At 45.1% G+C, this 23510-nt stretch overlaps 1 protein-coding gene and 1 long non-coding RNA gene across 2 annotated transcripts; one reads left to right on the top strand and one right to left on the bottom strand.

Annotated features, from left to right (window-relative positions):
- The first annotated feature begins 3260 nt into the window (after positions 1–3260).
- Positions 3261–19679, top strand: fhl3a (four and a half LIM domains 3a). The gene is made up of 6 exons (XM_085918426.1): positions 3261–3511; positions 15602–15826; positions 16197–16371; positions 16871–17040; positions 17108–17294; positions 17939–19679. The coding sequence occupies exons 2-6, from the start codon at positions 15671–15673 to the stop codon at positions 18088–18090; spliced, it is 840 nt and encodes a 279-aa protein (XP_085774552.1). The 5' UTR covers positions 3261–3511; positions 15602–15670; the 3' UTR covers positions 18091–19679.
- Positions 12184–15565, bottom strand: LOC147051520 (uncharacterized). The gene is made up of 3 exons (XR_015066918.1): positions 15206–15565; positions 14395–14794; positions 12184–14327 (listed from the first exon to the last, which is right to left on the bottom strand). It is a non-coding gene; the product is annotated as an uncharacterized LOC147051520 (long non-coding RNA).
- Positions 19680–23510: the final 3831 nt, after the last annotated feature.

Genomic DNA, 23510 nt, shown 5'->3' with positions numbered 1-23510 from the left:
CGCAGATTCGACAAGAGAAAAAAAAGAAAAGAAAAGAAAGAAAACAGGTCCCAGGACCGCCTATTCATGAGTGAAACGCGGTAAATAATATCGTATATATTTTTCAAACTTAAATTTTCTGCAGGATAGAGTTTGTTCAAAAGCCACTTTTGCCAGTGTTTGCATTTAATGTAGTAGCGCATTAAAGGCAAGAGAGGTCGCTCGTGCACACTTTTGTAGTCCTTTGCTTGGACTCGTAAGCAGGTAGTACTTAACGTAAGCAGTATATCATTACCTAGATACAATTCAGGCTAATGACGATAAAGAAAACAGTAAAGAGTGGTATCAACACAAGAATTATTCATTTATACTTTACCAGTACAGTGTTCAACCACCAATGTCAAATATTTACTTTTGTTTTTTTTAATGTTGACAATCAAAACGTGAATTTGAACAGTTTTGTCTTCGTCATCTTACTTTTGATTGTAAAAAAGTTTGTAGGGGCAGCAAGTTGAAATAAGTCGCACAGCACAGCCTGCAACGAATCTTCTACAAATCTAAAAAAGCCCGGGTACAGATTTGAAACATGTGGCAGGCCCATTTAAAATTTCCACAGGAGTTTTTCCAAGTTTTCTCCAAAACAATCCTGCACACTACTAATATGATTCAGGTAGAATTTGCAAGCCCAAAAAGCTTTTTTTGAGAAATTAGAAATGGCTATTCTTTCTTAAAGTCCAAATGTTTCATGTTGCAAATGAGCCCTGATGTTTCTCATCAGCAACAAGAAATGGCCTACGACCCAGCAAGCAGGCAGTGAACATAAATATGTACGACGTACATCTTTCTAAGATGCCGCATCCATCCTCAGAGATAAGACTGACGAGGAGGCGAGGCATGATATGTTCCTATTTGCCGCAACGGCGGCACCAGTGAGCTGAGCTCATCTCACCCAGACTCCCATTTGTGCATGGATGTGCTATCCCAGCAAAATCAGCCCCCCCCCCCCCCCCAGCCTCCTTAAATGGCATCTCACAACAACCGCGAGGAATGTCTGTTGCATGTGCGAGATTTGCCCAGCGTGCAGAATGTTTGTGGCCAATGAATGGGATCAGTGTTTCCATATGATGTCACATGCTTTGTTTATCGTCAGCACTGCCGTTAATGAGCCCCGAATCCTTGCGCGCACGTTTCAGCCCCCACTTGGTTCTTCAATCGAGCGCAACGAGTATTATATCGACGCTATTTATCGTCTTCCTCGCTATCATTCCAAAAAAATCGAGCTCATTGAATCGTCATGAACTTTTCTTGAAAGTTGTAGGCAAAGTTTGAAATCACATCAAAGCAGATGTATGAGCGTCATTAGCAAACAGAAGTCATTCACTGCCATTTACAGCGAAAGACGTCAAAAATTCAATTGAACAAAAGCGGAAGCAACACAATGCAGACGCAGAGGTTTCTTGAATGAACGTCGAGGAAATATCAGCGTTGACATTTTATTGGATGGGAGCAAGTGTGTGCGCTGTGAGCTCAAGACTTTGGTATGTCTGCCTGGGTCTTATCGCTAGTGAGCGACTCATTGAAAACAACATTTACAGTAAATGAAGGCTGTTAGCGAGAAAACTCGAGGGTCAAAAACAAAGCATGAGAATTTGTCTAGGATACATGCTTCAGATTGGGAGCTCCTTCCGTTATACTGGAATTGAGCAAAATGGCTGACTTCCTGTTCAATTTTGCACATGTGCTCATTTTCACCCGGATACACACGCTTGCGAAAATGATGATGTCATATCCAGAATGCTAGTGCAACGTGGACTTTTGAGTATATTTACATTCCCGTCTTTTAATAGCTACACTCATTGACCGTCTGCTGGTCCGATGGCGGCCAGGTTACCGACAGACCTCTCGGCTCGGCTCGGCTCTCGGCTCGGCTCGGCTCTCGGCTCGGCTCGACTCGGCTGCTTCCCCTGGGTGGGATTTTCTCCAACACCACAAAATGTGGCAAAGCAGAAATAGTCTACAATTACTGCTCCTTTTCTCGGCTTGAGTTTAGAGGCGATGGTGAAGACGTCATGGGTGGCATCGGGATTGGCAATAAAAGTCTCATGACGGTGTTTCGATGACACGCCTTGGGAAAGGAGGTTTTGCTGTTTGCCAGCAAATACGTGACGGCCGTTCAAGCCGCATAGTGTTACAAGTTTGTGTTTACAGCTTTTAACCACCTCATTGGTCCCGTTCTCCTCAAATCCACAATGGAGCCCCGCCAAAGTGGGAGAAACAGACTCAGTCAGGCCCACCGTCCACGGAGATATATGTACTTCTTCCAAATGGACGGAGAGCGTTTTATTGCTTTTTCCACTCCCGACGATGGCTCGCTTTCCTTTTGCTCCTTCATCTTCAACGTGTCGCTGTTTGGAACAGAGAGTGTTTATTTGAAATGTACCGTGTCTGACAAGACTGATGATTCTTAGAACGCCGAGATGTCAGCTCGGTCCTCATTGGATCGACTAGAAATGAAAAGTTGTCTGTTTGGAGGTAATTGGCAGCCAGCGCTCACTTTGTATCTTATTGAAATGTCTTCATGTTGTCTTGCGTTAGGTGACTCACGCACTGCAAACAATTCCAAATCCTAAAGCAGTCACGGTGACTTGCGACTTGAGCGGCCGGTGATATGCAACGGTGCCAAACCATTTCGCGTGGTGTGCAACAATGTTATCAGATGGGGCGGGCGGGGCCTCGTGTCGACAGCCCTCAAGCATAATGAGTCAAATGAACATGATGTACGGATGGGATGACACAAGAGCAGGCCCCGGTGAGTCATGACACAAGTGAAACGCAGCTTCCCAATAATAGACAAGTGAAAGGTCGTCCCGTTTGGAAAGAAATAATCAAACACGAAAAGAAGAGACGATATTCAGTTTAGATAGCAGCAGACGTGAATTAGACACCCAATTGTAATTGAGATTGTCCAAATTGAGCGCCCTCTAGTGGCTGGAGAAAATCTCGTTTTAAGCTGCTATTGAATGATTTGAAAATGATACTATTGAATGATGAAAAAAGATGATGATGCACGAATCAATTCTGAGACGCAATAATGAAATCCGAGTTTGCAGTGGGGAACACCTTTCCAGCAAAGCTCTCCAGTTTTTCTCATGAAAATCATGTGTGTGTTGTCTGCAATGCACGAACACACAGTGGGGGGGAAAGCGGGGGTGCTTCCATATTTGGAAGCTTGAATGACAGGGAGAAGGGGGCGGGCTCTTGTGACTCACTTCCTGAGTTGTAAAAAGTCAAAAAAAAAAAAAAAAAAAGGAGCCGGCAACTTTTGTTCAGCACACACTCCGTTGGAGCAAAGTGAATTTTTTCTCTCCTTCAACAGCAGGAGCAGGCGCAGGAGCAGGAGCAGGCGCAGGAGCAGGAGCAGGCGGGCAACCCCGGACCGGAGCGACGTCCACGCTCAAGGCCGTCCTGCAGTGCGCGACTGGCGGCTACGTGACACCCGGGTGGCCCGCTGTCAGCTCCCGATTCATAGCTGGTAGGAAAGAGCGCTATTTAGCCCCTTTTTCTTTCATATTGTGACTTGTCCTCCTTGCGCAACTTGACTTTTGCTTCATGCATGCTCGCTCGTCTGCTTCATTCAAATGACTTCAATTGCCAGAATAACGCTCGCTCATTAATTGTCGTTTGCCTTGGTTTTAGTTGCTTTGGGATCAATGACAACTTATTGATTTTTCTTCAAACAAGATAAAGTTTCAGGGAGAAATGTTGAGAAGTTAGACTCTCAATTCTATGCATATTATTATTATTATGATTATTATTATTATTATGATTATTATTATTATTATTATGATTATTCTGCGCATGTTAATAAATCAAGATAATGAGATTGATGAGCAAATGAAATTTAAAAAGGAAAATAATATGCCGTGAGTCAGTCTTTTAATCCTAAAAGAACATTTATTGAATAATTAACGGGGTTTTTTTCTTTTAATATTTTCATATTTTGGGGGGTTAGAAAAAATCCCCACCTTATTTCAATAACCAAACAACACTTATTGCTTCTTGAAAATATGTAGCGTAAAACCTATAGTATGTGAAAGATTATGGCATGGATATGAGGAGCATTGACAAAAAAAAGTGACATTTGAATGCTTTTAATCCAAAAGGCAAGCAATTGTGATCAATAGTGAGGGAAAAAAACATCCCAAAGCGTCCAGCATGCTTTTCATTAGACAACTCATCATAATGTGACGTCGGCCACAATGAAATCAGACGCAGGCATGCCAAGACTTGATGAGGCCTTATAATATGTCAGAGCTTAGTCAAATTTGCACTTGCACATCAGGAAAAGAAAAGAAAAAACTTCCTGTCAAGTGGGCTGGACATCTTCTGAGCCGTGATGTTTTCTTTTCCTCCCGCAGTCTTTCTTTTCCTTCCTTCCTTCCTTCTGTCTCAATGTTGCGCATGTATAAAATTCGTGGTGGACACTGTGTGGAGCTCCTTTAATGGGTGGGGGGGAGTTTAGGTTCGCTAGCTAGTAGCACCAGCTGCAAATGTCACAAACGAAACGATGAGCGTGTTGTGAAGTTGCACATATTTGAAGACCTTGGAGTCTGTTTTTCAAACGCTCGGGACTGCCGGCCACGGAAAATGGCCTCCCGGCTGCCAAAAAGTTGTCATTCCCTTCCCGTTTTAGCATCTTGGAAGCTTTGTCATGTGTTTGTTTGTCTGCCTCCTCTTCCTCTGCTGCTCATACGAATTCTGTCAGAGTATTCCAAGGATCAGGCCTGCGTGGTAGCTGGAAGCTAGCCAGATGGCAAATAGCTAGCTAGCTAGCTAGCTAGCCGCCCGGCGGCCGGGTCACGGCTCGGCACGGTTTCAAAGCAGCCCCGAAAGAGAAGAGGCAGTCAAGTGCTCGCAGGTGGTTAGAAAGCAAATGCTTCCGTATTGACTCCATGAGACGGAAATCTTCACTGGATGGATGGTGTGCGTTCAACAATCCCACAAGTGAATATTCAACCAATGAGATGACACGAATGACGTAAAACATCTCTTTCATCCACGTCTTGCGGTGTGTCAAAAACTTGCTTCAGCTCTTTCCCAGTTCTTTGCATCTAATCAGGAATCGTGGGATACTTTGATGCGTGCGGATTGTTGCGGGGGAGTGCGTCTGCATTCTCTGCAAGTCAGGGAAGTGACCTCGGTGACACGGCCAGGTGCTGCGGGTTCTTACCGTCGAGACCGAGGTCCTAGGACACCCCCCCCCGTGTGAGATAAGCCCCGCCCACTCCGCTCAACCTCGCTTGCTCTCCTTTTGGATTTTCGAGCAGCGTCGTCGTCGTCATATCGTTGACAAATTCTGACTGCGCTGGCGTTGTAATTAGGTTCCTGGTGGGATGTAATTACAGGCCCGCTCATTTGAAAAGAAACGTCGCTCCAATGTCGACACATTATGGGAAATGATGGATGGATGATAATGATAGAATATGGGTGAAGAAAGCAAAGCGACCTTTTGCTGCACCGTGAAAGGCCAACTGGCTTGGGTGGTAGTTTTGCTTCCATTCAACGGCGGCACACGTAAACTATTTAACCAATGGCTCGGGTCGTCCCAGATGTCGTTTGGATGCAGGAATGCTGTCCATTCACCGTCTTGTCAATGAGTCAGCTGCGACTGCTTTCCCGTACTTTGAGGAATGAGGCAATCGTCTACTTGTGGCTCATCCTTTGTATTCGAGCCAGGTTTAATCTCTGTGTGCGTGTGTGTGTGTGTGTGTGTGTGTGTGTGTGTGTGTGTGTGTGTGTGTGTGTGTGTGTGTGTGTGTGTGTGTGTGTGTGTGTGTGTGTGTGTGTGTGTTGTTAGCCCCTTTCATACAGCCTATCAAAACCAAATATACCATGTGAATGTTCTTCTGTGTGAATGTCATAACTATATATCATATAAATATTCAACCTTTGTGCAAACACTTTGTTCTTCATTTTTGTGACGGGGCCAAAGAAAGTTCATGCCCTGACAAGGCATGTGGCGAGATCTGCGCAGCACGTCCGCAACTCACAGTACAAATTACGTCGTCGTCGGAAAACACGCTGCCATACAAATAACTTGGCTGCAGGCGAGACAAAATCTACAAATAATCAGCAGTGTTTTCGGACGCAACCTGTAATTTGACGCGTAATAGTACCGCCGACTGCAGCGGCTAATGGGCTAATCATAGCACACCCGATGGCTAATGGAGGGAAAAATACTGCTAGGCGCAGAGAATTTCTCGCACGAATGAGGTCAAACGATGCCATTTTTTTAGCGGGCTGGCTTTTTCGAGGATTTCAGCGCCCAATCATTCCTGACATTTTGTTGACATTTGCACCACAGTAGGAGAGAATGTGAATTTTTGGGAGATTTTAAAAATCTTAAAAGAATTAAATGAAATTATTTAATACATAAATTCATGAATTACTTATGAAAACACCTAAGTGATCATTAAATGAAATGAGTACATTCATTCAGAAACTTTCAGCGCTATTAGAAAATCATTGAAGAAAAATGGAAAATGAAAAAATGTTACACCTATAATTTATGTATGTGTAATGTCAAATTTAATTCAGGTCAATTTGTTACGCTCGTGTCCTTTAAACGAAAAAAAAAACGATTTTCCGACTCCGTGCGTGTACTTGAACAATATGAGATGACTTGAATGAGATCCATGTCATTGTTTGCGCAAAACTTCAAGAGCGCTAACGGTACAATTGCGGCTCGGCAAGATGAAACAAGATCCAGAATGTGACTTGTTAGGCCGCAGTGTTCTTGGCCAATCCATTGGCCGCTGCTCTTTCACTCAAGTATTTACAAGCTTTTGGCGTTTGCGCTCTCACTTTTTTGTCTGAGCTACGCGGCGTGCTTCGACAAGCTCCAAGTCGCTGGCAAATTAGCGACGTGCGCACCTACAGAAATCATTTCCAGGTTCTCCAATTTCTACCCCACCCCACCTTGGTGTGATGTTAGCCCTAGCCTCCATAAATGGCAGAACGTATCCTTGGCGTGGCTATAAAAGGACTTTTGGCTCCCCAACCGATGGATGCTTTGCAGATTTACGACAACGGAGATTTTCTTGCCTTCTGGTGGGCGCTAATATGAAAGGGCGGGTGAATTGAGGAGAGGAGCGGCCCGGCCCGGCCCGGCCCGGCGGGAACGTCCTTGTCGCCCGCAGGCCTGTCTGTCATCAAGCTGTCAGGTGGAAAGAAAATTGAACAGACGTCAAATACAAGTCCTGCGCCGCCGAGTTTACTCAGTGCGTAGCACCTCTTCACCCTGGAGAGCTTTTCACAACTTTCCACACTTGAAGCTAGGAAGTTGTTGAACTGAGCTCAGGATCTTCGTTTCTGGCACTTTTATTTGATTTACTATTGATTTTATTCCTTTGAATTATTTTATTTGAGTTTTTATTTTCTTTGCAAATCAGCACGTTTGCCCGTACGCAGTCCTGGATGGATTTGTTTCGCCAACAAGTTTGCGTCTGTTTTTGTACTTTTGCAAATCAGGCCCCGGGCGGGCTACGTGGGCAAACGTCCCGAGCCCGACGTGATTTGCAGCTTGTGTCAAACGCCGGCGTATTTCACCGGAACGATACTTCACATAGCGTGTCCTAGCTTCTTTTTTGCGTGTAGGGTTGGGGGACGGGTAAAGGTTGCTGGAATTTCTGCAAGCTAAGTGAGAAATGTTTGAATAACGGCAACGTTGGCTGAGTAAAGCACGCGCGGGAGGAGGCCTGCCCGCTTAGCAGCTGTCACCACATTTGCCTGAAAGTAATCACTCGTAGATTGATAAATTCTCTTTGTCAAAGGCGCAGATGCGCAAACGTCGGAAGGCTCCATGAGCTGCTTTATGAATCACCTGAGCAAGAAGAAATCAAAGTGTTTCAGCCACGTTCCCGTCCTTATCTTATTGCGAGAGTCGTGTTCAATGTTTGCTTTGTGGGTTTCTCTTCAACGATGCCTGCCGCACGCACACACACACACACACACACACACACACACACACACACACACACACACACACACACACACACACACACAGCGATCCGCATTCCTCTTATGGGTCTGGCAAACATCACTGAATTGTTTTCACCTCGACGTCTTTGCTTCATACGTTAGCAATTCTGCCCGCCCTGCTTTAATGGGCCAAAACATCCCAGCTTCAAAAAAAGAACCAGTTCCAACGCCGGCCGTGGAAGTGAGATCAATGAGTAAAATAAAGGCCAGACGGTGAGCAAAGCGAGAGAAGGGTCTATGACACAAGCGGCATGACTTCACCCTGGAAGTATTCGGGCCCCCTCCTCCCTCCCTCCCTCCCTCCCTCCCAACCAACCAACAGCACCAGCGCCTCATCTCTTCCCTTTCGCACGGCGAGTGGAAAGACGTTGGGCTTTCATTACCGCCGGAGAAAGAATGGAGGCTAAATGACCCGGATTGACAAGTCGTGCGTGAGTGACGATGGCAATCAATGAATCCAAGCCGATTGGTCGGAGGAATGGATGCTTCAGGAAAGAGGCGTTAGGGTTGAGCTAGCGATGCCATCGTTCATTCATAAGTAAAGTCTGGCCCAGGCGTTTGGATTATCAAGACATCTGTGATATTGCTTACATATAGTACATATACATAGTCAACTCACATGTATCCGTTTTCACCAAAGCACCTGTTTTGTGTGTTTTTTTTTAAACGCCGTCTTCCCGTTTTTTAGCAACAGCCAGCGGCAGCACAGACTTTAGCATTTGATCACTGGTAATGAATGAGGTGTGGAAGATGAATGGTGTTTTGCATGCTTGCACCGGACATGGGAAAGATAAGGCGCTGATGGATTGCAATTGCGCTTTGGCAAAGTCAGGATCTCGGTACTCGTGCCTCCGGAGACCTTAAGAAAACCTGTGATAAATCCGCCGTGATCTATTGTACACCGAGGGGAGCTTTGCTTTTTTCGATAGCTGTAATCACTTTGAGGTCATTTTGATGTTTACATATTCCACCTCATCTTGTGATTGAGTCAACTAAGCTAGCAATTTATGCTTCATTCTCTCATGTGTTTATGTCACGGACAAAACATGGGATGAGATATCTGTATCTTTTTCTTCATAATACTATTGTGGCTTCAATGTTTTTTGAGTTTATTCAGAAATCTAAGTACCGTTTAGTTTTGCTTAGCGCAATCTTTTACGTGGCGAGACAAGTATTTTTTTTCAGATGGTACTCGAGTTTGACAAGGTAGGAAAAGTGAATATTAGTGGCTTGAAACAAACGCTTGTGGATGCAGCTGTTGTCTGTCTGCACTTTCCTGGTCTGAACAACCACCGGCACCAGCACCAGCACCAGCACCAGCGTTAGCTCTGCTCTGTTTGTTTTTCTACTTAAAGCGGCGACAGCTTTTGTGTGTTCACGTGCTTGCCAGAGCTTCACATCTTCATTTTCAAGTGTTACAGTAAAACCTCAGTCATCGGACAGGAACTCCCGCAATTAGCATCAATTAGTAATTGACGCCCCGGATAAAAAAAATTCGGATTGCCCGCAATGTATGATCCTATCGTTTTAAACATTAGACTTCAGCCAAAATGGCTAAAAGATGATCCGACTAACAAATGAAGCTAACAATAGCGGCCGGCCCCTCACAACTTTCCTATTAGCTCGGGCTTTGGCGCCAAATTGTACCGTTTCAGATGTCTCCATCAAATATCAGCACAGACCACAGAAGATGCATTTGCGAAGGTTCACCGTATTTCGATTTAGCGACCGTGCTAACGACCCAATTTGACTTCCTACAGCAAATTCTGCTGATGATTTGGAAGTGGTCCACAGGGGAAGTTCATCTTCAAAGATTTGACACTTTGCGCCACAAAAATCTATCACGTTTAACAGTCCGTCTTGCTAAACTGACACTTTTACGCGTTCCCTGAATATGCATGACAGGTTTCGGCATGTGTTGCTAGATGCGCCGCTGTGTTTTTTCTGGCATCCCGCCCGCATAAAACGGCTGGCCAAGCGCCTCGCTGTGTAACGAGCGGCCAACGTCACCGGCGAAGGAGTTTATGACGCTGCGGTGTGAGGACGGTGTTTGCACGTTGCCGCGGTGATGTGCCTGATGACCCAAATCTACTGGAAATGACTTTGAGGACGCTCATCCTGTTAGTTGCGCATTTTGCCAGGTGACTTGGCGGATTTCAGGGCCAACAATGACTTGATGTCTCCTTTTGTGAACCCTTCGTCGAGGTGAAGAGGAAAATGAGAGATTGAGCTCATTTATTAGCGTTCGCTGGGACCATTTTATTTGTCAAAATCCGGCATTTAGAGAGCTTGGCCGCTAACACGTATGTGCTGATGTTGGCTTCTTGCGTCGGCATTAACCTTCAAGGTCAGCGCAGCCACGAGCCACAAGTAATTGCAAGCAGTCGTGTGGGTGGGTGGGTGTGCGCCGGAGTCGGGCGAGCGGATCTTTGAGACCCGAGCTCCGCACCCCCTCTCCGTCCGGGCCTCTGACTCTGCAACAGGAGACCACCAGTGAGTGACCGATCGGCCGGCGGCCCCGGCTTGAAGTCTGGCGGCTTTCTTATCAGCATCAGCGTGATGGTGAATCAGCTTTTAAATCAAAGCGGCTCTTTTGCTCTGTAACCTTCTGAGCTGCCAAGTCATTAGCTGGTTGGGAGTTGTTATATGTACTTCCAATTCTGGAAACATTTGGCACATAGTCTTCCACCCAAATCCCTAAGACACTTGAAAGTGGCCTTGGATCTTCACCCAGCGGATCTCATAATGTCCACTTCAAAACAATTGAAAAAGGTTGTGCTCATGAAGCATCTATGGGAACTTCTAGAAAAGAAACCCACTGGATCCTCAGATTTCAAAGAAATATAAATAAAAACGTCCTCGGTTTATTCCGATAGCAGTAGCGAGCCAAATTTGTCGAAATGTACCTCTCGCTACTTTTACAGGCTTTTTCCATTTCAGCTCAGCGCTAGCATATATCTGCCCTGACAGCTTTACGCCGTCCTACTTGTTAGGAAGCGTCCTCGTGTGTTTACCATCCCAAAGTAGATCCAGTGGAGCAATTAGCAAGCGAGCGAGCGAGCGAGCGAGCTGTCAAAATCATCCATCCCCCGTGTTCTGCTTTTCAGATTCCCGACGTCTTTTCTCGCCCTCTCGTAGCTCCTTCTGTTTCCATCCAAACATATACCAGGAAAGAAATTTGGAGGGGGGGGGGGCACAACCTCGCATTCTCCAGGCAGTGACTCTCCGAATAAGTGGAAGGCACACAGGAGTCTGCTGCATAGTTTCTCCAATGCAAACCAGATGTCAGGCACTAATGCATGGCCGCATTTTTTTTTTTTTTTTCAACTCAAAGGAAGACAAATGTAGGGCAAAAATGCAGCCGGTGTAAAAATAAATTCCCGTTCATTCCGCGCATCCTCAAACTTGCTTCATGGTGGTTTGACAGGAACTGTATGATTTAGAGGCCGCCGCCGTGATTGTTACACATTGAAATTGAGTCTCGGGGTCAAGCGGGATGATGACGAATGGCCTTATTCCACGTGGAACTAAATGAGCGCTATGCGATTTGTCTTCTGGCTACCCTGCATTCATTTTGAAGAATTGTTTGCTTTCAAAGACATATCCTCTATATGTGTGTCATTTCTGCTAAGTCACGATCTCTCACTTTTCTGTTCTCTACATCTCAAGTTGTCTAAAATGTCCACTAATTATGGAATGAAGCATATTTCTTTTTTTAAATTCACTTCTGTCAAGATTTCGAGTCAGTTAAAAGTATGTCGGATGGCTCACGGAGCAAATGACAAAGGACGCTTTTCAGGCGGCCATTTTCTTTCCCGTTTGTGATTTCGGAACGAGCATACGGTAAGTTTCTGGTGATTTCCAAACATGGCTGTTTTGTAAAGATCCAAGTAGTTGTGTTCCGTTAGCATTAGCAATGTCCGACCGAAATCCAAACACATTGATGAATAATTTCTCCCTCGTGTCAAATGATACGCTTTGTGTCAAATAAAGGAGAGGACGGACTACATTTGACTCCTTTTCGGAGGTGGCTTTAAGTGTTGGTTCCCGCACGCCATTTGTCACGCTGAGGACCGCGCTACCTCATCCTGCTCTGTCCCGAAAAATAATATCCACCTAATCCCACGGACAGTGAGTCATAAACACACATTAAGATTGGCGGACTTGACTTTTCCCATTCGTCAGCGCATGGAACGCTCATCAAGGAATGAATATATCTCCATTCTTTGCGCGGAAGCAACACGTAAACTTTGGACCGTGTGTTTGTTAGTATGACATCATTCTTTTTTTTTTTTTCATGCGCTCAAATGATACAGTCCCATGTCCAGATCTGAACTTCTGGACTGTGTTCTGGAAGATGTCCAGGCAGCGGACAAGCGCGCCAAGTGATGGGACGTGTTTATCCTTCTTTTCATCCACGTTTGATTTAAGAGCCGCCTTGGGGTTAAAGCTCTGGCTTCAGACTTGATTTAGCTCCGACGGTGCCCGGCTTGGCTTGGCTTGGCTTTCCTGCCCTTGGTTTTCCTCCCACTGAGATGTCCTCCCTGGTTTTATTTGTTGTTTTTGATTCGACTAAAGGGAGATAGATGTCTTCTGTGAAGAAGTGACAAGGAATGATTATTGCATTGCTGTAATGATCCTATGACACGTGGAACTTGCACACTCACGGGCTTCGGCCTGTTTTGGAATGATTTGCCCGGGGCGATTGTTTCTCGTCATTCTGTTTATTTCTCTTGTGCAAGGTGGAGACGATTGTACCTGTTGCGTTATTCATCTTGTCATGTCATGTTGGACACGTTTCGATTTCCTTGAATTTTCGTTTAATTCTCTTTTTTTTTTAAATGTATTTTCATTTCATGTTTTTACTTTATTTTGTATGGATTTTATTGGTTATTTCTCATCGGATTTGTGACTTTGCGTGTGTATGGCTTTAAAAGTTGCATCCGGAAAGGATAGCAAAGTGATTTTTTTTTTTTTTTACTCATACGCCACATAATTGTGCCCGCGTGTGACTCTCCCTGTCCTTCTTTTGACTCCCTGGAGTATTTGTGGGCCTTGTGTTTATTTCTATTTGTCAAGGCAGAATGGCAGTCCAGTAACGCTCTGAAATTTGCGCAGGTACTAGCATTGAGCGGCCTCGCTATGTTTACCCGTGCGCCCAGTCTGTGGCCTTCCTTTTGCCTTAAGCACATGTTGCACTTTGGCCTGGCCGCTGCGGCTTGTGCAAAACCAAAAAGCCTCAGCGTGTTATTCCTTCCTCGCGACTCTTTAATTTAGCCGTGAACCTTCCCGGCTTTTTATTTGTTTTCAAATATCCGTCCGTAAGATAGACGAGAAATGCCAAGGCATTTAGTCTAGTCGCTGAAATCCCTTCCCGATTGGCAAAGGAGGGAAGGTTCAGGGCCAACGGGGAGGGGAGGGGAGGGGAGACTGACTGACTGCATGTCCGCTGTGTCCGGGTCCGGTCCGGTCCCATGGGCGAGCCGGTTAATCCCCGGCAGCCCAAACTCTTTTTATGCTCCGTTTGATTCCAAATGTGTTTACTCCCTGCAGGGAAAAAAATAAAGCCCGGCTGCTCATTCCTCCCCCTCCTGTTGAATCAAAATAAAAAAAGTGTTTAATAAGGACTAGACAAAGCATGGGACAGACAGACAGACAGCGTGTTGTATCAACAGACAGAGAGATCATCTTGACCGCAATAGGCATGACTGAGTCCTGGGAAAACAAAGCCACTGACTACACTACACTGCACTGCACTGCACTGCACTGCACTGCGCACACACACACACACACACACTCCACTTCCACTCACTATGGCAAAATGGGATTTGCTTGCCTGATATCCATGTTTGAATTCCCACCTGTGCTCCAGTTAAAAATAAATGAAATCTTCCCCAAACATTCATCCCGTGGAAGCTTTTTTTGTTTGGGTTTTTTTCTCCAATCACATTTAGGTTACTTTCATGTACCACATTTTGTATTCAGTTCAGTTGTATTTAACTTTCTAGTCCAATACATTTACATATCATCTTTGTAAAAACAAAAGTCATTTTGACATCCAATACATTTTAGTTGCATATGATTATTTAAAGGGGTAGTCAAGTCCATTTTTTTCTTTTGTTTTATGTGTCCCCATTAGTCTAAACAATATTCTCATCATTTTTTTCATTCTTGGAATATGATGGATTTGTTTTTGGAGACACTGAAGCTCTTATGTCTTGACATTCATCTCATCAATATTGATCCAAAGAAAAGCATCTCAACATCCAGTCACGCTCGATGTCTCGGATGAACTCTGGCGGGAATCGCTGCAAAGAAAGGAATTGTTGATCCCGAGCACCGTTTAGCTCGCTGCAATTAAACTCGGTGTGTCACCTCGCGTGGACTCCTCATCTCCTACGACTCGGGAAACCGGTCACGGCTCTGGTATTTAGCAACGTTCCTGACCCGCTCCGAGGTTCTGAGTCAGCCAAGGAAGATGGAGCGCTGCCGGGAAACTTGCGCATGCATATACAGTAGTAGCCAGAGATCCAAAAAGCTCCGTGAGGCCTGGATTCTGGAGTTCACCGTGACCCAGATCCAGCGCCTCAAGGCTCACTGAACCCACCTCATGCCCCCTCGCTCGTTGTTTTCGTGCCATCAGGAGTTCCTTTAGCCCCAGCCGGGGAGATCTGGACCCGAGAGCTTGCCATCTGTCGCTGGAGCGATTTGACAGACACTTCATCGGGCGTGATTGTTTGTTATTTTTGCTCAGAGCCGCGTCTCTCTGGGAAGCCTACGAAAACAAGGCAGCCTTATTGGGCCTTTGCACTTCCCGTACGTCGGGTGTCATGAGTGGAAAATAGTTTTACAACCCAAACGGGAATTTACACCAAAAAGGCCCGGGCGGGGGCCAGATGCGCAAAGGCAGAAATATCAAAACTGTAAATTGTCTTACTTGTAATGACAGCGGGTTGCTGCAATATTGTTTTTGTCACAATCCCACTTTCAAAATAAATGAGAACATTGTTTTTAATCATTGGATTGATTGTGTTTAATGTCGAGGATCCGCTGTAAGACTTTTTCATGCTATTAAACGAGAACATTATCAGTAGCTGCTTTAAAAAAAAAAAAAAAAAAGCAGCCTTTCCAGCTCACGCCTCCTTTGTCATCATATCTGGCGAGCACATAGCTGCTGCGTGCGTACCTGGCAGTGCTGGCAACTCGTTTCCGATTGGAGTCATGATCTGCAGAAGTGAGGTCATCATTCCCAGTCCTGCCTGCCTGGCCGGCCGGCTGGCTGCGGAGGGTCGGCGGCATCACTTATCGCCGGGCTGCGCTCCAGCAGTGTCGTCATGTTTAGGCAAGCCGATATTGTTGTCGCCGCCGCCATCGTTCTGCGCCCGTGTGACATGCTGACAAGATGGACTTAAGCGGCCATCCGTGTTTCAAACCGGTGGAGTAGTGACCCGTAAAGAAGTCAGGGGGTGGGAATCCGTTGGACTCCCTCCATGACTTAGTGAATGCGCTTTATGATGTCATGTCCTCTATGTTGTCATTTTGCCTGATCACTATTTGCGCTTTCCTCTCTTTCTCACGTCAGGCCGACAACCCCAGCGAGACCGAGCCAGCCAGCCAGCCAGCCAGCCAGCCAGCCAGCGAGACCGCCGCCATGGCCGACCGCTTCGACTGCGATAACTGCAAGGAGTCCCTGTACGGCCGCAAGTACATCCAGTCGGACGAGACCCCTTACTGCATCCCGTGCTACGACAGCCTCTTCTCCAACACGTGCGACGAGTGCAAGGAGCTGATCGCCCACGACGCCCGGGTGAGCGACGGCAAGGTTCTCACTAGCCGCTGACTGACTCGCTGATTTCCTTTTCCTCTTTTGCCCCGACGATGAAGTCCATATTCTGCCCTTATTTGGAGACGCGTTCTTTTGGTTGGCGAGCCATCATAGGAAAACCTATTCACGCCCGTTTCAAATACAGGAAGCCGCTGATTTACAGCCAGCCCTATTGAGTGTGCTTTCTTTGAACCTGCGCTAGTTAGAAACAGCCGCAGTCAAAACATCAAGTCGGCTACAATTGGGAGCAGCCCGTCCGCGCTCACTGCACAAAGTGTCAAAAAGTGTCAATTTTCGATTGATCAGTATTGGTGTTGTGGGTGATCTGGACCTGATCTCCCCCCCCCCTCAGGAGCTCTTCTACGAGGACCGGCACTACCACGAGCACTGCTTCCGCTGTTTCCGCTGCGAACGCTCGCTGGCGGACGAGCCCTTTACCAATCAGGAGGACGCGCTGCTCTGCAACGACTGCTACTGCAACGAGTTCTCGTCCAAGTGTGTGGCGTGCGACAAGATCGTCATGCCAGGTGAGGGTCAGTGCTGGCCTTTGGTTCCGTTCATTCTAAATAGAAACCGGGCTATCTCGCTCACCCCTGCATTGGAATATTCACGTGTGTACCTTCCCTTGTAGTTGCCAAACGGAACCATGCTTTGTAATGCGTACGGGTTTTCCACAGATAGGGAAGAAAAAGTCAGTCCGGGCCTGAAAAGCGCAGCGTAAGGCTGAGCAGCAAGTCAAATAAGAAAAACAAGCACCAAAGTGGGAGAAGATAGATTGATTATTCAGTGACACAAACTATGGGGGGGGAAAATTGCATCAATCCGTCCTGAACGGCAGCCAGCCGCCACTTTCCAACAGAGTAATGTGCCTGTGGTCTTTTCATTTCCAATCAATCAAAATGGCTTTTTTAAACATTTCTGCACTTCGTGATTGAAAACGGTGCAAAGATACCAATACCCTGTTTTTTTTTTGTTGTTGTTGTTTTTCTCCACATTTTGCATGTCCCCCCTCCCCTTTTTCCTCAGGTACCAGGAAGTTGGAGTACGCAGGTTCCACGTGGCACGAGGGCTGCTTCGTCTGCCACGCCTGCGAGCAGCCCATCGGCTCCAAGTCGTTCATCCCGGAGAAGGACGAGCACTACTGCGTGCCGTGTTACGAGGACAAGTTCGCGCCACGCTGCACGCGCTGTAAAAAGGTCCGCCTGGCGGAAAGTAGCCCAAGCTGAGTGACGCGTCGTGATTGCCTTTGCTGGATCTTCTCAGACCCTGGCTAAAGGCGGCGTGACGTACCGGGACGAGCCTTGGCACAAGGAGTGTTTTGTGTGCAGCGGCTGTAAAACGCAGCTGGCCGGCCAGCACTTCACCTCGCGTGACGACAGCCCCTACTGCCTCAAGTGCTTCGGAAGCCTCTACGCCAAGAAATGCGAGGCCTGCAGCAAACCCATCACAGGTGCGCTCGCTCGGCCGTGTTTGCGGCTGATATTCACAAATGCCGCCAGCTTCGCTTTTAGTATTTGGCACGGTTTGGGCGGCCTTCAACTTGTCCTATCCCCGGGGGGTGGGTGGCTCATCCGCAAATAAAGGTGTCGTTCCCAACGACCGGAGGTTCCCCGATGGCTTTTCCCACTGCTGTTGAGTCGGGAGTGTGGAATCTTTTACAGAGAGCTGGACCTCAGTTTCCATGATGTTTCAAATTTATTTGAAAGTGGGTCACACTCATTTTGGGATGCTTGGAAAACAGATGAAAAGGAAAAATGCGCCCAAGTTTTCGCTTCAAAGTCTTTTTATTGGTTGTTAATTTGCGCCGATTAATTGAATGCTACTACCCGCTTTATCACTTATTGTCATTGACCGGGTGTTTTATCGCTAGCCACGAGCTCGCTAACTAGCTACCAACATCTCTGCACATCCTTACTTTTTTCCTTCAGCTGAGGATTTCATCAACTTTAACGTTAACAAGCTTCTAGCTCGCTGACTAGTTGCTACGCAGCTAATTGCTACGTCGTTATCATCGGCCGAGCGCGAGCATTAGTGGCGGGTCGTAAGGTCGCTAACTTGTCGCCGACGTTGACTGTCGTGTGGCCCTTTTTGCAGGTTTCGGCGGAGGCAAGTACATCTCGTTCGAGGAGCGCCAGTGGCACCAGCCGTGCTTCACGTGCACGCAGTGCTCCGTTTCGCTGGTGGGCGCCGGCTTTTTCCCCGACGGCGAACGCATCTTATGCCGCGACTGCCACAAAGGCTTATAAAAACTCCCCCCTCTGAATTCCACTCCACCTCATGTCACGGCCAAAGTTTTTATACACCCAGCCAGGTAATACAGGGAAATGACAAAGGCAACAAAGTTGATACGGTGTAGGGCTGCTTCAAAACAACATGTTTGAGATTTCGTATCAAAACAACTTCTCGAATAAAGAAATGATTAACATGCTTCCAACTGGGGGGAAAAATAACACCAAAGTTAAAGAGCGGTTTGTTGATATCATTATGAAAAGTTTAATTTTACACTTTTGTGGACAATCATGCTACCATGTTGAGTGCACGTTTAAAAAAAAAAAAAAAAAACATCATACAAAAACATGGCACAAAACCACTTTTTTATATGATTGCTGAATCTTTTTGCTATTCTTTTTTTTATTCTTCATTTTCTGCTAATTGTTTTTGATAAGTGGGCCTTCATCATTTTTTCCAAGGGATTCTTTTTAAATCAAGCATGTCCTGTAATATCAATTGGTCCCTCAAAACGTGTCAGAAGAGAAGAATTCAAAGGATAAAACATTTCTATGACTTCTGCAATTTGGACAAATTGTTGTCAAAGTATGAAGAAAAAAAAAAAGGCATTGTTTTAATAAGAAAGTATCAAGTGTCACTTTTGGTTAGCCAGCATTCCAAAAAGTCTGACTCATTGTGTTCAAATTATTTCTTCTTTTCGACATGCAAATTCAGTATTTTGTCACTCTTACTATTTGACCTTTTTACCATCTGACAATTATAGTCAAAAAGATGCTGAGTTACTTTTATGTAACATCTGAATATGCATGTCTTACTTTATTTTTCTTTTGTTCTGTTTGTCTGTTGCTGCATCTCCAGATTTTGAGCGTGTATTTAGTTTTTTTCATTTCTGCTCCCCCAAAACAGCACATATTTTGATGTATAGCTAACAAAACTCTGTGACAAAGGCTTTGTGAATCATTCTGAAGTGTTTTAATCGAAGTTTTTTAAGTACATTTCAATATTTGGCAGGGTTTCTAGTTTAGGTTTTTAGGCTGTTTTGTTTAGTTTTAATGTTTTTTTTTTTTCTTATTTTAAAAACCTATTTGTTTTTTATTTTTAGGGTTTTATATATTGTATTTTTCACTTTATCTTTTTTTGATCTGTTTAGTCTTATTGAGTATTTGTCGGGGCAAAGATCATGTAATATATAATGTAGGGTGTCTCATAGTTAAGCAACATGCGGTGAGCGTTGGAGGCTTACATGGGATCACTATTTGGCCTTCCCATGTGTTTGCAAACAATTGATATCCACTTCCGAACAAAACAAACTTCATATGGATAAGCAAAATAACAAACCAAAAACTTTGGAGATTCTTGTTGTTCCTATACATTTCTTTTTTAAAAAGTATTAAAAATACACACATTGATATATAGTATATATTTCAGCTTTGATGCTGGTGAGTCAGAGTTGGAAAAAGTGCATTTGTTTTTGTTTTTCTTCGATGGGGAAAAAGAAGCCATTGTTTTAGTTGTAAACACGATGTCAATGGATGGGGCTCAATTCCGCCTATGATGGCAAAGGAGGCTTTTTGTGTGCTAAATAAATGAAATAATGTGGATGATATTGCATGTTTTGTCATTCGGAAAATTGCAGTGACTTTGGCGGAACAGTTTCAACAAATGTTATCGGCGTAAGTGACAATAAGCTTGACATAGTGCCCCTAAATATATATTTATGCCGAGTCGACTCTTTCACCACCCCGATGGTATACACATGGAATAACAGATGCACTCTCCCCACCGCAGTTTGAGATTTTTTCACCAAAAAAGGAAATGGAAAGCTCCGAGTGGCTCGGGTGGAGGAGGGGATGGTAAGTAAAAGTGTGGGAGTGAGGAAGAGAGGGAGGATGTTCACATCTGGACTCGACACTTTCTGTAGGGGGCGGGCAACTTTTTGCAGGAAAGACAAGACGAGACAAGAGGAGGAAGGGTCAGTGGGGAAAACGGCCTCTCACCCCGAATAGAACTTCTGCAAAACTAAAAGGCTCCAAGCAGCACTTTATGTTGCATGGTGAATCCTCAAAATAATCAACTTAGTCGTGGGAGTTGCTTCAAGTGTGCCTGCTATGCTAAAAAACAAAACAACAACACTAAACTTAGGACAATGATGCATTCTGTTAGCCGTTTTTTGTGCCGATGGGGCAAATGAGCGTCTCATGCTAACTTTGTGAGAATCCTTGAAAGGAGCAAGAAAGTGGCGTTTCCAAACTGGCTGTCAAGTTTCTGCCATGGGTTCTTGAGACTTTTTTGGACTGTCCTGTTATGATGTCCACCTAATGTGTTGATAGGTGAAACTAGCTATTTTGTTTTTGAACTGAGCAAACCTTTACCGTATATTGTGTTGGATGGAGACATTTGTATTCAGCGTCTGAAGAACTTCCCCATGCAAGATCAACAGTTTGGATTGTGCTGCCTCCTTTTGCACACATTCAACACTGCAGCTCCATAACTGTCTTGAGAAGTGGAATGTACTGTCACACATAACAAGCGCTAAAATAGAGCAAATCTACCCTTTGAGTCCAGTTACAACAAAACATGTGTTGCAATGGGGATTAAAAGTAAATGTAAGTAAAGGACTGACCACAAGAGGGCGCCAGACGTACACTATATACAATCACCAATCTCAGAGACGAGCCACAACAAGCAAGAAAACTAAAAGTACATTCATTTTCTCAAGTAAAAACGTTTGTACGAATCTTTTGAGTGAACTGATTCTAAAGATTCACTTCCCCCTAAAAGAACTGGAATGCACATCACTAGTTTATTTGTCAGACAGTTTTTCCCTAATGAAGTGGCCTGTGATTAGGTACACCTGAAAATGGCGGCGTACCTAATGTTGTGTCCGAGTGACGTCACAGATCCAACAGCCAATCAGAAAGTGGGGGTGAGGGCGGGTGTGGCACTTTTCACTTTCATTTAAACTTTGACCATGATTTTTTCCCTAATGAAGTGGCCTGTGATTAGGTACACCTGAAAATGGCGGCGTACCTAATGGAGTGTCCTTGTGACGTCACAGATCCAACAGCCAATCATAAAGTGGGGGTGAGGGCGGGTGTGGCACTTTTCACTTAAACTTTTTCCCTAATGAAGTGATTAGGTACACCTGTGTCTGTGACGTCACAGATCAACCAGCCAATCAGAAAGTGGGGGGTTGTTTGGGTGTGGCACTTTTCACTTTCATTTAAATTTTGACCATGATTTTTCCCTAATGAAGTGGCCTGTTATTAGGTACACCTGAAAATGGCGGTGTACCTAATGGAGTGTCCGAGTGACGTCACAGATCCAACAGCCAATCAGAAAGTGGGGGGTTGTTTGGGTGTGGCACTTTTCACTTTCATTTAAATTTTGACCATGATTTTTCCCTAATGAAGTGGCCTGTTATTAGGTACACCTGAAAATGGCGGTGTACCTAATGGAGTGTCCGAGTGACGTCACAGATCCAACAGCCAATCAGAAAGTGGGGGGTTGTTTGGGTGTGGCACTTTTCACTTTCATTTAAATTTTGACCATGATTTTTCCCTAATGAAGTGGCCTGTTATTAGGTACACCTGAAAATGGCGGTGTACCTAATGGAGTGTCCGAGTGACGTCACAGATCCAACAGCCAATCAGAAAGTGGGGGGTTGTTTGGGTGTGGCACTTTTCACTTTCATTTAAATTTTGACCATGATTTTTCCCTAATGAAGTGGCCTGTTATTAGGTACACCTGAAAATGGCGGTGTACCTAATGGAGTGTCCGAGTGACGTCACAGATCCAACAGCCAATCAGAAAGTGGGGGGTTGTTTGGGTGTGGCACTTTTCACTTTCATTTAAATTTTGACCATGATTTTTCCCTAATGAAGTGGCCTGTTATTAGGTACACCTGAAAATGGCGGTGTACCTAATGGAGTGTCTGAGTGACGTCACAGATCCAACAGCCAATCAGAAAGTGGGGGGTTGTTTGGGTGTGGCACTTTTCACTTTCATTTAAATTTTGACCATGATTTTTCCCTAATGAAGTGGCCTGTGATTAGGTACACCTAAAAATGGCGGTGTACCTAATGGAGTGTCCGAGTGACGTCACAGACCAACCAGCCAATCAGAAAGTGGGGGGTTGTTTGGGTGTGGCACTTTTCACTTTCATTTAAATTTTGACCATGATTTTTCCCTAATGAAGTGGCCTGTTATTAGGTACACCTGAAAATGGCGGTGTACCTAATGGAGTGTCCGAGTGACGTCACAGACCAACCAGCCAATCAGAAAGTGGGGGGTTGTTTGGGTGTGGCACTTTTCACTTTCATTTAAATTTTGACCATGATTTTTCCCTAATGAAGTGGCCTGTGATTAGGTACACCTGAAAATGGCGGTGTACCTAATGGAGTGTCCGAGTGACGTCACAGATCCAACAGCCAATCAGAAAGTGGGGGGTTGTTTGGGTGTGGCACTTTTCACTTTCATTTAAATTTTGACCATGATTTTTCCCTAATGAAGTGGCCTGTGATTAGATACACCTGAAAATGGCGGTGTACCTAATAGAGTGTCCAAGGACGTCACAGATTAACCAGCCAATCAGAAAGTGGGGGTGAGAGCGGGTGTGGCACTTTTCACTTTCACTTTTTCCCTAATGAAGTGATTAGGTACACCTGTGTCTGTGACGTCACAGATCAAACAGCCAATCAGAAAGTGGGGGGTTGTTTGGGTGTGGCACTTTTCACTTTCATTTAAATTTTGACCATGATTTTTCCCTAATGAAGTGGCCTGTTATTAGGTACACCTGAAAATGGCGGTGTACCTAATGGAGTGTCTGAGTGACGTCACAGATCCAACAGCCAATCAGAAAGTGGGGGGTTGTTTGGGTGTGGCACTTTTCACTTTCATTTAAATTTTGACCATGATTTTTCCCTAATGAAGTGGCCTGTGATTAGGTACACCTAAAAATGGCGGTGTACCTAATGGAGTGTCCTTGTGACGTCACAGATCCAACAGCCAATCATAAAGTGGGGGTGAGGGCGGGTGTGGCACTTTTCACTTTCTGTTAAACTTTGACCATGATTTTTCCCTAATGAAGTGGCCTGTGATTAGGTACACCTGAAAATGGCGGCATACCTAATGGAGTGTCCAAGTGACGTCACAGATCAACCAGCCAATCAGGAACTGGGGGTGAGGGCGGGTGTGGCACTTAAGCCTTTTCCCTAATGAAGTGGCCTGTGATTAGGTACACCTCATGGACACTTCAATAGGTACACTACACGAGGTAAAAATTAAATAAATAAATAACAAAATAAATAAATAAATAATAAATTAATAAATAAGACTGTAGCGAACGATTCGGTGAACGATTCTTTTGAACAAATCTTTCTACTTTTTTTTCTGGGTTGTGTTGTTGCTGCTGTATATGGAAATGACGTATAAGACA

The sequence above is a fragment of the Syngnathus leptorhynchus genome, chromosome 8 (assembly GCF_054491065.1).
Source record: "Syngnathus leptorhynchus isolate UIUO chromosome 8, UIUO_Slep, whole genome shotgun sequence".
In the NCBI taxonomy this organism is placed as follows: domain Eukaryota; kingdom Metazoa; phylum Chordata; class Actinopteri; order Syngnathiformes; family Syngnathidae; genus Syngnathus; species Syngnathus leptorhynchus.
This window is presented reverse-complemented; position numbering and strand designations above follow the sequence as displayed.